Raw genomic sequence first — 16,115 nt, 5'->3', positions numbered from 1 at the left:
TTTTTATATTCATATTATCTACTAGAACCCCTGTTCGGACATATTTCTGTAAGTTACAGGTCTACAATTTAAAAAAAATTTTTATGAAAAACAGTGGATCACTTTTGGTACAGAAATCTAGACCTCAGTGTAACGCTTAGGTGGTTAAGATTGTTGTTGTTAAATGCATCAACAAAGCAGTAGGAGGTTTGCTGTATACTTTGTAAATACACATTGTTCTTATTCATACTAAAACCTGAAGGGACACTATCATATTACTTTGGAGAATGGACATCTCTTTTAATATAAAATATTCACCAGGTTTAAGATAAAAATCTACATCTACTAGAAGAGCTGAAAAAGATCACAAATGTCTGTTCATTATGCTGTAATGAATGTATTTAGGTTTATACACAGGAAATGAAAGGTTGGCCATAACAGATGGAAGGGATGCTGCTTGATTCCTATATATGTTATACACTTTTTGCCTTTTTAAACAAAGTCTTTGTTTCTCCATTGCAGAACTTTTTTTAATCTATTCTCTGGATAACAATGATCTGTAACTATGCCTCTTACACAGAAAAGGGTTAAATAGGGACAAAGCATCTTTATTGTGAACCATTTACTCCATCTGTATTATCTGGATGATTGGCTTCCAAATCATAATGATCCTGTCACTAGTGTTTTAATTATTTGAGATTTGCTTTTTAAGAAAAACATCTAGTGCAACATGTAACTAACCTGTTACAAGGAAGGGATTGGAGGTCTTGGTATTTTGAAGGGCGGGTTTTGAAATAAGGGAGTCCAAGTCTACTAAGGCAGCATTTGGCCCAAGGAAGGATTCTGGAGTCTTCCGGGTTGGCTTGGAACTTTCAGAAAGTGAGCTGCTCATTGCTGCCATGTCAAAGGCATCAGGACTCTTTGATCCAAGGGAGCGAGACACTGGAACCTCTCCAGCCAGAAGATCAAGCTCGCCTGTTAAAGACAAACAGAATAAAAATAAGTGGGGTATAAAATGTGTATATGGGCAGATCTCTTGGCCCCTGGATGCTCAACGTAGAATAAACAAAAAAACAAAAGGCAGAAATGCATAAATGTACAATGAAGTTTGCAGTTCAGTCAGATATGGATAATGCAATCTGACAGTAAAGAAAGACACAAAACCTACAAAACAATGATAGTTAGCAGTAAAATGGATTTCCATTTAAAATCCCTTGAATTTCTGAAGCTAATAAATCAACATTGTAGCCAGGGGACCCTCAAGAAGATGTCCGTATTCAGAGTTTTTATAATTCTGATACAGAAGATTATAGTCACATACAAAAAACAAAACAAACAATATATTAAGGTGAATAAACACTATAGAACTATACTCTGAAGCATTGTTCTGTATAATTGCACAGGCAATACCTGTCAGACAAAGCAATTTACATGTATCAAAGACATGACATGTATCAATACGATCATTCAATCAATCATCTATTGCAAATAAAATAAAAAAACAACAAATACAAAAAGAAACTCTCCTTTTGACTGGTTTAGTAAGCTTTTGATGCAGGCATGTAGATCAACCACATACAATTTTACATCAATTTAATGGTATCTGTATGTGGCAATAATTATAGCAATACAATTAAACTAATAATGTCAATGAATCTCTTTATAAATTGTCACACGTGGTTTTGAATTAAAGTTTAGCCCACCACCATACCAAATGACAGCACGTGTTAAGGAGACTTGTAGTGAGATGGATGGGGTTTTCATTGCTAATCTCCTCCTGAAAATGCCAACTGCCTTGTTGGCACCCTGATCCTATGATTTTTTTATTTTGTGCCAACCAAATCAGAAGTCAGACTGCCTGATTTACTTCATACTTCCTTAGTATAGTCTTGCTATAAAGAATAAACACCTTAACTAAACCTTATTTCATCTATCTCCATCCCCACACAACATATAAATATAACCTAACCAACCCTCACCCGTAACAGAGGAATACTTACTTTAATTATATGAGTATTAGTAAAATGTTTTTTTGCTTAAAAGGACTTAAACTGTAATCTTAAAGAGTGCATTATTCATTAAACTTCCAGCATTTAAAACTGTTTAAATAACCCTACAATAGAGAATTAGCAAAAACTGAATCAAGTCTGTTGCTATAAAATGCAGGGGGGTCCTACTGAAGGTTCGATTTGAAAAATTTGGGATCAGGCAGAGCTTTATTGCAGAAAGGGACAGGCAATGTCCCTTCTGCAATAACCATTCTTACCTGCCGGATGCTCAGCACTGGCTGCCAGGATACCCGGCAAATTCCGGCTTCCTCTGAAGTTGCTGGCACTGAATGAAGTCCCAAGGCCTGTGTGTGAGATAAATCATCATTGCCTGGTCAATCATGAAGATCAGCAGGTGAAGGAAGAAGATGGCGACACCCAAGATGGTACAGGGACAGGTAAATATAAAGTGGGATTAGTTCCACTTGAAATGTGCAGAGACTATTTCACAATATACCTGTAACCTAAATCCTTGTTTTTAACATCCCTAACCTTAAGTTGTATGCTTTCTTAAAGTCTTATACATAGTTTAAAGGTTTCTGTGAGGGGTTTGAAGCTTTACCAGCTACACACCTTTCTGAAAACCATATGCACAAAGCTTAGATGAAAGTAACCCAAACACTTACTGAAAAGTCTGTACTAATGGACTATTGGCCACCCATTTATATACAGAAATAAAAAATATTTTTTAAGAGAAGAGCATTCTCATAGGTCAGTCAGACAACTGCTAAAATAAGATCAGTCTGTGAAGGTTTATGCTTCAATATAAACTACAACCCGTTTTGAGCCATACATGGACTTTACTGGATATTAAACAAATAGATCTGAAGAAGGTATAAATGGGGAAGTACTTTTGGGTGAGGTAGTGTATCCAGAACAAAATGCAGACACTTGAAAAAACAAAAACAAAACAAAAGGCAGGCACAATGGGAATTGGGAATGATGCCCCTCCCCCCTTTCGCTCTGATTTTTGAAGAACTGCTGACCTCCTGAGAAAATGGAATGACAAACAATTGCCAAGTTTGATTTGCTTTGCCCAAAGTTGAGATGCAGTCAACACAACACAGCAACTGTTATGATGTTGCTTAGGATGTGCTGAGCTCCAAAATCAAAGTTGAAAACTTCTACCACAAACACCCTAGGAGTGTGGAAAAATATGGTGACTTATAAAAACCCCATGGGAACAGACAACCCCTTTATGCCACTCATGTTACAAGGATATGGTTGCAAATATCCATTAAAGGTATTGTATATGTTTTATGAATACCGGTGAGCAGAAGCAGCTTTTGATTAAAGTAGTGATTAGTTTGGATTTCACCTTTAAGTTTAGCGGTTACAAATTGTTACTCATGCAAGCATTACAGAAAGAAATGAAAACCCATTGAAGCAGCCCGAATAGCAAAAAAATAACATGGAAGCATTAAGCAGAAAGCAAATGGAATGACAGTAAGCAAGCAGGCAGGAAAGAGAGCGTTTCCAAACCTGTACTGCTTCCTGACTGGGGAAGGGTGGTCCTCAGGTTGTCAAAATCCGAAAACTCATCCTTATCTGCAGAATTGATGAACTGGTCAAAGGTGGTACTGGCTAAGGAGGCAGGAGGAGCAGACGGAGACAAGCATACATACATAAAGACAAACATGTTAAATACAAACAAAAATTACAAAAAACAAATAGGTAAAATAGGGGAATGGGATCTCATGAACCAGAACTAAACTTTGCAAAGTATTATATAAATATGCAGCTAGTACAAAACAAACAATAAAAGTTGGTTTTTGGACATTACACCGGATGCATATTACACCAGATAACAATACTATCTACCCGTAAAACCACTTATAACTCAGAGACAAAACATTATGCAATGATGGCATACTAAAGATAACCACAACCTATAGTGTACCAAAGGCTTCAACAGGCCTTGGTGGATATCCAGGACAATATTGTGTGCCTCTACAGACTTATAACTAATCTCCAAGAAAATATCAATGGCTCAACTACTTGGAGCTCATATTAATGTTACAATCTTGCAAAGCCTGGTATGTTTATAAAGCACAATGAGTTTCTCAGGTGTACTGGAGCTACTTATACGCTACCAAGAAGGTATCTAATAGGAGAGACTAGAATGAGCAGAAAGAGGAGCTGTCCAGGCACAGCATGGGGGACAGACAAGAACTGGACGTGTTGGGGGGGGGGGAATTCCTTTATATAAAGGAGAGTGCAGCTTTGTGTACGGTGCTTGTTCATTCATCTGTCACTGGAAACCATCACAAAAGATCATTTTAAGCAGAAAAATTAGACATGTGCACATATCCTTAGAAGTTGCTGCATTAATTAAATCCTAGCACCAGTAATACACATCTAAATTTTTTGTTGCTAGAAAGAGTGACAAATGAATGAACAATTAATGTACACACAGCACCTACTCAGTTCTATGGAGAGGGGTTGGGGGGAGGACGAGCGAAAGGGCACCCCACTATGCTCTACTCCACACCAACTTGTACAGTGGTCATTTCTGATTAACCATTCATGAATCCACCCTGATGGTTGCATGAATGTCTGTTAACAGCTTTACACATGCCAGATTCTCAACTAACACAAGCCTGATGACCATTCATCTCAGGTGATCTTCATCTGACGTGTGTACTTTCTGGCTCATACAGTTTCCCTCCCTTCGACCTGTCCTTAAGTTTCCCTGTCTCTGCAGAGACCTGTCCCCAAGTGCAAATATCGCCACCATACCACACCTTCCCCCCTTAAGGTGTAAAATGTAAAGGGGTTTTAAAGCTTCTTATATTGTGAGCAATGTTTGTGGTAATATCTGCTCCTCATTACCGCACTGATCATTGGTTAACACAAAACTACACTTCACAAGCATCACTTATGACAATCATCATCTTGTTATTACATATATTTGGAGTCTTACAGCAGCAAGCTGTAGCAACCCCAGTGTTACTCACTTGACCATTGATGATTAGCTATCAATATGGAAGAAACATTATATGTAAAAACAGGATCCGCCTGTATAAGTGCACGCTGTTCCTGGCATAAGGGTAGCACACAGAAAACAAGTGTTTGCGTGTGGCTTCCAGAACAACCCTTTGTAATCTGGCAGAGCCAAAACAGAGAAAGTAGTTTATTACGTAACATGAGGCTGATTTAACTAAAAGTGTCCAATTCCCTCGATATTTACCTTGCTCACAATTTTACAAGACAACAAAAATACAATGATGAGACAGAGTATGCCAATTTCAAGTGCTGTAAAGGTTTCAAGAGGTTGCTGGTGACAAAACCATATGAATTTCAAAAAACAAAAAAAGAAGATCCCATTCTCTAAAAGCTCAGAAAACTACCCAGTCTTCTCAAGCATTTATAGCCAACTCTTGTCTAATGCTACCAATGCCTTTTCCAACACTTGATAAGGCCTTAATGTATAAAAAGCCATTTTTCCACACTATGGGGTTTTCAGCGGTCAAATAAAGGTCCGAGTGAGTGCTATGAAAAGGCAAAGGAGACCATAGGTTTTCCGTGTAAGGGAAATAACCTCTTAGAGTGAGTTTACAAATAAAAAAAAAATAATAACATTTTCATCCTTTTTGTGCCCCTGCCTCCCAAATTGCCAACCCCAAATTATTTTCTGGCAAACTTTATTTAAATGTAACACTCCTATAAATTTACAAAAGATAGTAAATTACATAAAGATAACAAATGAAAAATAGTAGTCTCTATCCTATGTAGTTACATGGGGTTCTGTTGAGGCTAAAATGCTATACACAATATTCCTAACAGGTACTCTGTCCATAACCCCATATAGAGGTGATAAATGTTTTGGACGTTTTTAGGAAGGGTATTGATCTCGGCACATTTCACCTGCATTTTGCAGGATTCTCTATTGAGGGAGTGGGATCCCTTTAACTTACAGCTGCAGACAGGCAGCTATTCAGCTACTGTCTGCTGGATAATCGTGAAGCAAGCTCACTAGTAGGACAAAATGCATCATCAATTTGGGAAATACAATAGCTAAGTGTTCATCTCCCTGGCAGTTCTTTGAACCATCAATGTCCACAAAAGGAACTCACCTATGGTCCCATTTGTACTTGGTTTAGAAGGTGATCCACCCCATGGATCAGAAAATGTTGCAGCAGGAGCCCAAGGGTCTGTAGTCTGTTTAGCTGCCATGGATGGACTTGAGGACCAAGGATCTTTGGTCTGCACACTACCAGTAGCTGTGGCACCTTTAAAAATACAAGAGATACACAACTGTAAACAAACAAAAAATGTGTCAATTACAGTAACTTTAGACCTTTATTACTGGATCTAAAGTATAAAGAATCAGCAGGAAGGATGACAGAGAAGAACAATATAAAAACCTTGTATTCTGTTCATGGAAAAAAGGTGTTTATTTTTTTTAAAGTTTTTATAAATAGATTCTATTGTGCACCCTAATTTTAATGAGGATTTCACATTTTTACATGTTTGAGCTTTTGAGAATGGAAAGACTAAACATATCTTGTCATTCACTTGTTTGGACCTGTAACCTTTATAACTACATTTGGCTCCAAACAATGCAATTTTACAGAAGTGGCAAGTGCCTGATCCACCTACTTTGATCATGTTTAAAGACAAACTAATGCATGTCTTTCTTTGTAATACGGGAACCCTTACTTGATTCTTTACCCAGATATTTATTACCCAGCACTTTACAAAAATCCATTGTCATATCACTACAATGTAGTGAAATCTAATTTCACTACTATAGTCATGTGCCATTTTGCAAGGGCTAAGGCGAATTTTAGGGGAAGGCAGTTAACCTAACTCACTTGTGTCTTTTGGATGTGGAAGAAAAACGGAGTGCTTGGAAGAAACCAACACAAACACGGCAGAACAAGATTCTGATTTTTTTCTTCTTTTTTAATGGTCTATAAAAAGCTTTAAAGATACCACCTTAAAGATGAACTCTAGTTACAGTAGAACACTATTTGTTCAAGGCGGTTAGCACAGCATTACAAGGATTAAGGTTTTTCTCAAAATGTAAGTGGGGTGCACCACCCAGTACTTTTCAGTAGCCAAAGACAAGGGACACTTTGGACATAATACAAAGAAGATGGAACACACAATTTTAACAGTAAACCTACAAACGTGTGCATCCAAACCTGTTAATTTATACAATTAAGACTTTGTGGGAATCAGAGGTAAAAGCATAAATAGTTTGTCCAAGACATTTTTCTATTTTGTTCCACACCTCTATCACAAGAATAAAGACACCTACCACCTGGATTCCATGGATCAGAGGCAGGCTTGGCTTCAATGGTAGAAGCTGCAGGTTTTCCTGTCCATGGGTCACCAGCCGAACTAGCAGACTGGACTCCAGCACCCCATGGATCTGTACTTGCTCCTGTAGCCACTGGAGGGCCTCCCCATGGGTCAGACACAACAGGTACTGTAGAGGTTGTAACTGGCCCAGACCAAGGATCTGAGGAAGGAGCAGCTGTTGATCCCCATGGATCTGACGAAGCAGCTACAGCAGGTGGAGTGAATACATCTGCCAAGTCCATAAGAGAAGACTGCAACATAAACCAAATATGTAATTATAAGCTGAATACATGTGATTTTAACAAACTATGATGTTGTAAGTCTGCAACAAGTCTACCCAGTGATAAAAAAAAATATCTAAACAAAAATCTTAACGTAAATGTAAACCTTAATATTATGACATTCAGTTAGTGAACTCTGTATAAATGACAAATGTCAGCAGCATCCTTGCTTTCACCTTTTTCTAAAATTTGTTGATCTGCAGCCTTTTCCCCACCAAAATGTATGAGTTACAGTTAACTATATGTCATAACATATAGTGGGTTTGCGAATAGTGACGACAGCAGACGTCTCTACAACAAGTGTTGGCATGGTCACTTGTACTACATAAAACATATGTAACATCGTGAGAGAAACACTGAGAAAACATGATAAAGAATTGCCAACCTTTAACAGGAACAGTCTTAAAAAGATTCTTAATGGCAGATTTACTATGGAATTTTTCAGGAAGCTTCAGATTTAATGATTGAAATTGCTTTTAAAACTTGATATGACAAATTCAGTGATTGGGTTTATACAGCTGTTTATGTATTTTATGTATTTATGCTTTATATTTCATTTACAGAAGAGTAAACATGAATTAAAGTGGATCACTTATTATTTCCCTTCCTGTCCGTCTTTACCATTGAAGTGCTAAAGGCTGAAAGGGAAACCCACAGCCTCCTGGGATATTCACGTCACATATTCCAGGAGGCTTTGGGCTGCTCCTTTGGCACATGCCTGAGATCTGGCATGTGTCCTCATTTTTGGGATAGGTGCTTTTTTTTTTTGTCCTTTAACGTTTGCAGGTAGAAATGTCACCCGAACTTTCACCTGCACAGTGCGAGTTCAGGTGATTTGAAAAAGAACCTGAAAGAAAAATAAGGTGGTCGCATTCCATCCAGTGCCAATAAGATGGAAGCCAAGACACCACAGGAGATGCCACAAAGAGGACACAAATCTTGAAGAAATGTTAAAAAATAAAAAAAATAAATAAATAAAAAAAGTCACCTCTTCCTGCTTGGTTGGAGCCTCCTTTCTGCTTTCTTCAATAGCCATTTGAAGTCTGAGGTCATCCCCCCTTCTGATTCGCTCCTCCTAATATGAAAAAAGAAGATTATAGTCCCAATCAGTCATTGCATACAAAACAGAATCCATACTAAAGTCAACATGGACAATATGAACAGAGATTTTATGATCTTTCTGACAAACGTGTGAATACAGCAATCCTGCTAAATTACTCCTCCTTCCATTAAAAGAACAAGCCAAACAGCTGCCCCTGTATTTTATTAACTTACACGTTTCTGGAATGTGACAAAGCTTGGACCTAATATCATGGGACTGCACTTTAGAACTCACTGCAATCCAATTATATATGGTTCCCCAAAATGTTACTGGTGTGGTCAATTAAATTTTCATTAATTATTTATATGATCTAGTAAACTGCCTAAAAATAATGTAGCAAGATTGCTGCTTTTTTTGAAAATGTAATGATACCAAATGGATGTAAAGAATAGCAAAAAAAAATCAGTTTTAAATAAAATGATATGTGGGGAAAACAATTACTTTCCTTATGCAGAAGGATGGGGGGGGGGGGGGGGTTCCAAATAAAAATTAAAACAAACCAATGGAAAGGATTACAGCAACAAATACAACAAATGTGAGGTTTTACTGCAGTTTGGGGCAGGAAGACGAGTCAACAATTGCTTAATGACCAAAAGGGTACGGCAATAACCAGAATTTTCAGTTTGCTCTCCATGATATATAGGTCTTTATTTATATTGCCAATAACACTGTCAATAGCTTTAAAAATATATTGCAAGGGACTATATGGAGAATACAATACACAGAAAGGGACATTTCCCATGTGTTTGCTGTACAGGAACTGAAGGAAAAGGTACAGAAAGCATTAAAAAACATGAAAAAGGCCTTTTAATGCTTCCCCATTTCGATTAATAAATAATTCCAAACATGCAGAAATTATCATTAGGGTTGCACAGAGTATTAATGTAATAAAAGAAAAACACAGTGCTTTGTGCTTGAAGGCTGAGTGGTCAATTTATGGTAATCATTAACAGTTAAGCAAGCCATAAAGCAGGATTGAGGAAATAACCGTCACTTAAATGATCTTTAAATGGTCTGCTAAGAAACACTTGTCGATTGGAAGTCGAATTGTCATGCAAACCATTTAAACACAAATGTTATGTCCTTGTCCCAGGAAAGGACATATTGTGGTTCATGATTATGAACCTAGAAACTACTAAAACGTAATCAAAATCTTAAAGGACAGCTGAACCTTATTTTGAAAATGACTAAAGTAATGAGCCTAGCACACTTATATGAATAAATGGCACAACTTTCCCAAATAATTAAGATTTTGCCTTGTGGTGACTGCTTACATCATCACAAACTCCTGTGGTGTGAAAGACGTAAACCAGAAAAAAAAATCTCCTGTGCTCCACAATGTCCCAACATTCAATAAATATGTGCAAATAAAGGGGGAGCCAACAGGCTGAAAATCTTGCTTGCTTACTGGGCTTTGCTGGCCTCACCCAATGTAATGCAAGAGGTGGGTATAATGCCCTTCTCTTTATGCTTTAGTGGTAAAATATAGAGAGAGTACTGCTAAATCATCTTAGCATGTTCACCAAATGGAGTGCAGGAGGGCGAGAGTGATTCACAAAGCCGTGACAGGTGTTTTCCTCATATGCACTGAATTTTGAGACTCCTATTAAAGTGTTACTTGAATGTCAGAACACAAAGTAATGTGGCAGTCTGATCTGAAACTGAAGCAAAGAAAGGCAAAAGCTAAAAGCAGCCATGCATACTGCCTAGTTGTTCTCAATAGGTGACTAAAGCCAGCAGAGACTAGGCCTGGTATTGTATATCATGCATACTGCCTATAAGACATGTACTTGGTGCATTACAATATTCATTTTTAAAATCAAGGTTCTGTGGTCCCTAAAGAGCCAGGAACTAAATAAAAAAAGTTCTGCCTGGTTTTACGGATCATTAGTACTACCCAGGAAGTGAATGGATTTTATTAGTTTAATTTCATATACAGCCTGACATTTTTAAGTGATGAAAGCGGCTGTAGCAGAATCACAGGCACAGGTTAAACACCAAAACTATAAAGGGGTATTTACAAGCATGCTGTGACAATACAATGAGGATATTACTTGTGCTTTTTAACACAGCACTGGTCTCAACAGGGACAACTAAAATATGCATTGCGAGATCCCCTGCTCTTCCGTCATTGCCAATAAAGGGCATCTGGCTGTAAACTGGCTGCATACACATTAAGAAATAGCTTCAAAAAGTCTAAAAGCACTGTACAGTTGTCTATGCTTCATCTACCAATTTGCTATGGCAACAAGCTTTTTTTTTTTTAATTGAATAACTGCAGAAGCAGTTAAGTTGGCAGAAAGGTTTATAATATCAGAGACTGAATTTATTGTAATGCTTATATATTGCTTCTAGCTTCAACTTAAAATGTAACAAATTTAACATGGAATAAAAAGGGGTGCAATTCAGTTTAGCAAAATCAACGTTTCGATGGATATTAGGTGAGGAATAGAAGAACACCAAACACTTGAATTTCAAAGTGCTGTTCATCTTTTTTTACACTTACCTTTCATTCCATTTTCCAAGAACAAGAATCCCAAGATTTAAAATACACACATACATTATTTTTTATTTTATTTTTTTTTAAATCATTAATAAAGTAGTTTTTGGAATTACCTTAATTTATAACATTTTTACATTACAGTTAAATTCTGCAGTAGATAAACATTAATTGAGCACATTGTATCTGTCACAAAAGCTTTTCAGAATCATCAGTATTGAAATCTATACAAAACACACAAGCAACATAAAAAAGTTAGCATGGTTATTTAACAGGCACACATACAAAAGGCGCCATAGATAATTGCCAGAATAAGCACTGAAACTGCAAAAAGCTTTGGAAAGAAAAGCTCAAATTACAATAAATCAAGGTAAAAATTATATTTGACATACTCATTTAATGAAAGTAAGAAGCAATGTGAATTTTCAAATAAAGCTACAACAGTAGCTAGTTCTTACCAGTTGCACCATTTTATTTTATTTTTTTTTTTAGCGTAGGGATGGACAAAAAAGAGAGTGTTTCCAATAGGAAAAGCTCCAACAAAATGCATTGCACTGGGGAAAAGTCCTACATACTGTATAAACCATGAAATTATTGGTGTCCTTCCCATATAATGTATAGTGTAGTATATTTGGAGATGAGTCTTAGCTAAGAAAAGGGGTGAATACTGTATCTTCTCTCCACTCTTACCTGTCAGTGGTGAGATGGTCAAAAGATCATGGAAACCCAACCATCACATCTATTATAAAGAAAGGCATACAGACTCCCCTCCATATTACCACACGTTTTTTCAAGCAATAATACAACAGCGTATATATTGAAGAGTTTAAAGTGGAGAGACTGAGTTGTCTATATCTTAAGCTACTTGCACACTTCAGATGATTTTCTCCCAAGTGGGTCAGGTTGATCTTGGCGAAAATCTTCCATGTTAGAATGTGGCTTCTCTTGATGTCATCCATCCGCCATGGCGGATTGCATAAATATGCATAGATGCCATATACATAAATAAATAACTCATGCATGTGTGGTCAGCAACCCCAAGCCATCTATCCAAAACTGAAATACCAATATTTGTGTGGATAATTCTTGACATACAAGCTCTTCTCAAACTTAACTTAAGCTAGCGGTCAGGAAAAGCAAGGCAGATAGGGGTTAGTTGGGGTTAATTAGAACCCTAAATTTTATCTGGTCTTTTAGGAATTTGGAAGACAAAGCAGCAGAATGGACAGACTGCTGTCAGGGGACCGATTGTTATAATTACTATTAGAATTATTTGGGTTTTGGTTACAAAAACGCATTAGCTCTACCTTGTCGTGTTCCTCTTTGCTCAAGCTAAGTGCAAGCTGAAGCTGCAACTCTTCTTCGGACACAGCAGGGGGCTGGGAAAGAAAAACAAAATAAAAGCACAAGACACACCAGAATGGTGGGAAAAGAACCACAAAAAAAAAAATAACACGTAGAGGGACTGGGGAAAAAATAGGGAAGTGAGGACAGATGAGTTAAAACATCGTAAGAGGCCATATATACCACAGCTTCAGATCTTCTAAAATAGTTTAAGGACATTGAACACAAAATCTAAAATAATTAGAAACAGTAACCCACGTATGGCTGAATGGAAGGTTTGACTGGTCAACATAAATTCAAGGGGCAACAAAGTTTATGAATTTCATTAGATAATGCTAACATTTCAAAGCACTTTAGATAATAGGATGGCAGCACAAGGTAAGTTAAGAGGAAGTGCACAACAAGCCATAAATGCCTACTAAAGTAACATAGTTTAACTTTAGGTAGAGTCTGAAAGGCTGAAGCTGGGAATACTATGGCCTTTAAACCAAAAAAGGAACCAAAACACAACAGTTAAATATAATGAAAAATAGGTAAACCAAACCTCAGCAAAAATAAAAAAATAAAAAATGCCACATGCCGGTAACAGGAAGTAGGGGGAAGGACAAAAGTTTATGAACCAGAAAAGGGAAATGTAGGATCCTTCCTTGTGATCTAAACAGGAACTCTAACAGTTATCTTAATGTAACTGCATAAACCAGTAAAAGATACTCAGGCCTACTGGAAAGTGAAGTGGGTTTTTCAGGACAGCTCAAGATTCTGACCTTTAATTAGAGCTATTGCATAGTAATTCATCTGCAGAAAACCTTTGAATGTACAAGGGAAAATACAAATTTATTAAAAGCAACGGAAAGAAAAACTCAAACAGATCCTGTAGAAGCAACAAGTTTGTCATTTCAACGAAAAGGACATGATCAGACAAAGAAAAAATAAACAAAAAAAAAACACCCCTCAAACTGTAAAAATGTTAGCTTGTTCCGTGTCATCCAAAATATTGTGTCAATTGACAGGCCTACTTCATTAGGAATATGTGAAAAGAAGGTTAAGGCTTCCTCAGTGTCATTTGTCGTGTAAGGGAGCGTTACAAAAAATTCCATTCAGTTTTGAATACAAAAGCCTATCAGCATGTGATGTACTACAGAGGGATGAATTACTGGAGGCCTATAATTATGTGAAGTCATAGGAAAAACGTGGAGGCTTTAGCGATTTGTAAAAAGTAAAATGGCAAAAAAATTTTGCACAAATTTTCTGGCCTGTGAATGAATTAAAATGCATACTTTCAGCAAGGAGGTTAAATCTTCTTTCTATTATTCTAAACATTTCAAACATGCCAGCAGGTACCCTAGGTCTATAGAATTTTCCCAATTATGAGAATCAGTATTGGCTTTTACCCTTGAAAGTCCTTTAATCTATGGTTAGACAGAAGCAGAGTATCCACTAATACAACATAATTCCAAAGAAAAATCAAATTATTGGAAAATTTTAAAAAGGAAACTGTGGAGAAAAAACAATGGAAGCAGCCATTGTTGACATGCAGACAATCAAAGCCGACAATCATTATGCTTTATTACTTATCAAGTCATTTGCCTATAAACAAAAACAAAATAATGAGGTAATGAGAAAAAGATCGACTACCTCGAGTCTGCACTTTCAATTCGTAATGGTAACTCATCATCATACCCCCCTTGCAAAGGAAGCCTATTATCCAAGAATAATGAAAACTGACCCAATTACTTCATTACTTAGTGTCATTTGACCTGGAATGAGTACAGAGATAAGGAGATTTCATCCCAAGGTTTCCCTAATGAAGGGTTTACTTAAATTAGAGAAATTAAAGCACAGCCACTGCTTGCATCTTCCTTCAAAGATGTTTCTTGGCTGTCATTGGCTTCAAAACTTTCCAAGCCTTTATTACTAACCTGAATCAGGGTATGGAGGTAATGTACTTACACTATTAGATCCTCAACAGAGCAAGAGAACTAGTAAATTAAATAGGAGGGTCAGCGGTATCAGCTTTAAAAGTTCTCTAATATCAATCCTGAACTTACCTAAGTGGCATTGAGAGATTTCTCATGTTAAATGAAAGGAATGATGTACAATTTTGAATACTTAAATACTAACCTCATCACAGCATTTGAGAGACAAATGCCTAGAACTTAGGCTGGTACCAATAAAACCAATTCTGGTGTTCATTTTTGCTACAGGCAAGTTTATGAAGTCGTATAGTTCATAAACAATTCTTACATTCCATAATGGAAACATGGAGTAGCCCTAGAAAAAATGCTCATTGGACAAGCTGTTACATAGATCTTCCTTTTTCATATTCTGCGCCTCAGAAGCACTTAAGTCCTGGCAAAATGGCTACTAAACACTGGTACAGCCTCGCGCTTGATGTTGAGAAACCGGGCCTGTTAATCCTCCCTAGGTATGGGGCATTAACATTTTGGAGAAGAGCATATCCTATTCAAAAAGTACATAGAGAGAGTAGAGGAAGAAAACTTGGAACATAATTGCGTTAGGAAAACAGCCATCAATTGCAGATGTTTGTAGGGAAGCTTACAGTCAGGTCTGCTTTAAAGTACACAGCAAAAATGTTTGTAACTTTTTAATGGATTAAACAGCAAAAATATTCAGCATGTTCACAGTATTTAAAACACAAACTTTAACCGTAATATCAGTTACCATAATATAAAATCACCTTTTGAAAATATGAAAATAATTAAGGAAAACATTTGTGTAAAAATCATAACATTTTTTGTTTGAAAATATTTTTAAAGTCTCCTTTTTGAATTTACCTTTGCTCTTACCTGCTCCGCTTCTTCCTTGCTCATGGCCAGAGCTAGCTGGAGCTGAAGCTCTTCCTCCCCACTGCTCTGAGGCCATGCCTGCTCTGCTTCTGTTGTTGGGTTCATCGTTGATGCAGAGGATGCTATAAGCATAAAAACAAAACAAAAAAAAAGAAGGAATGATGAATTAAAAATTTCAAAAACAGCTCTAGAAAAACTAAATTTTTATGGCAAACACAAAATTATCTTTGGTACAGCTGCATATTAGCAACATCACAAAATGCAGAGACACAGACAAATGAGATAGTATAGAAGTCTAAATGTCTTCAGTAAAAACAGAACTTGGTCCTGTGCCCCCAACACCTAAGCAATCACGAAATGAGCTGCTTAGTCAGCATAAATAAGACTGGCAGTACGTGTAGCATGTTTAATGTACCCTTCTTCAAACCCTGCTTACAACGTCCAAAGTGGATTGCTTTCTATCAGTCTTATTTGAAGTTATACTTTACCAAATAAAGCAGAAAATGTGAGGGTATTCTTACTTTATACACATGCCTCCAGTTTTTCCCGTGGTCATTAAGACGCTTCCATATCATGCTCATGATTTCTGAGAATGCCACAACATTGTAGGTGAGATCTGCAATCTCAGACATGAGAGAGCTGGATGGACCCCATGGATCATTTGATGTAGCTTCCCTCACTTTAATTTCAGCTTCTGAATAATTGTGGACTATATTTTTCATCTGCCGGCGCAACGAGGAGGTA

The 16,115-nt window shown here is 37.0% G+C and overlaps 1 protein-coding gene across 1 annotated transcript in view; it reads right to left on the bottom strand.

Annotated features, from left to right (window-relative positions):
- LOC140341065 (epsin-1-like) overlaps nt 1-15,510 on the bottom strand; it is an 18,792-nt gene extending 3,282 nt beyond the window's left edge. Inside the window, exons 1-7 of the mRNA XM_072426587.1 lie at nt 15,372-15,510; nt 12,528-12,599; nt 8,607-8,693; nt 7,294-7,588; nt 6,104-6,259; nt 3,510-3,611; nt 721-954 (exon numbers count right to left, since the gene is read on the bottom strand). Of these exons, the coding sequence (XP_072282688.1) occupies nt 721-954; nt 3,510-3,611; nt 6,104-6,259; nt 7,294-7,588; nt 8,607-8,693; nt 12,528-12,599; nt 15,372-15,503 (1,078 nt within the window). The 5' untranslated portion in view covers nt 15,504-15,510. The remainder of the gene's footprint in view (nt 1-720; nt 955-3,509; nt 3,612-6,103; nt 6,260-7,293; nt 7,589-8,606; nt 8,694-12,527; nt 12,600-15,371) is intronic.
- Nucleotides 15,511-16,115: the final 605 nt, after the last annotated feature.

This window comes from Pyxicephalus adspersus, chromosome 11, assembly GCF_032062135.1.
Source record: "Pyxicephalus adspersus chromosome 11, UCB_Pads_2.0, whole genome shotgun sequence".
In the NCBI taxonomy this organism is placed as follows: Eukaryota; Metazoa; Chordata; class Amphibia; order Anura; family Pyxicephalidae; genus Pyxicephalus; species Pyxicephalus adspersus.
This window is presented reverse-complemented; position numbering and strand designations above follow the sequence as displayed.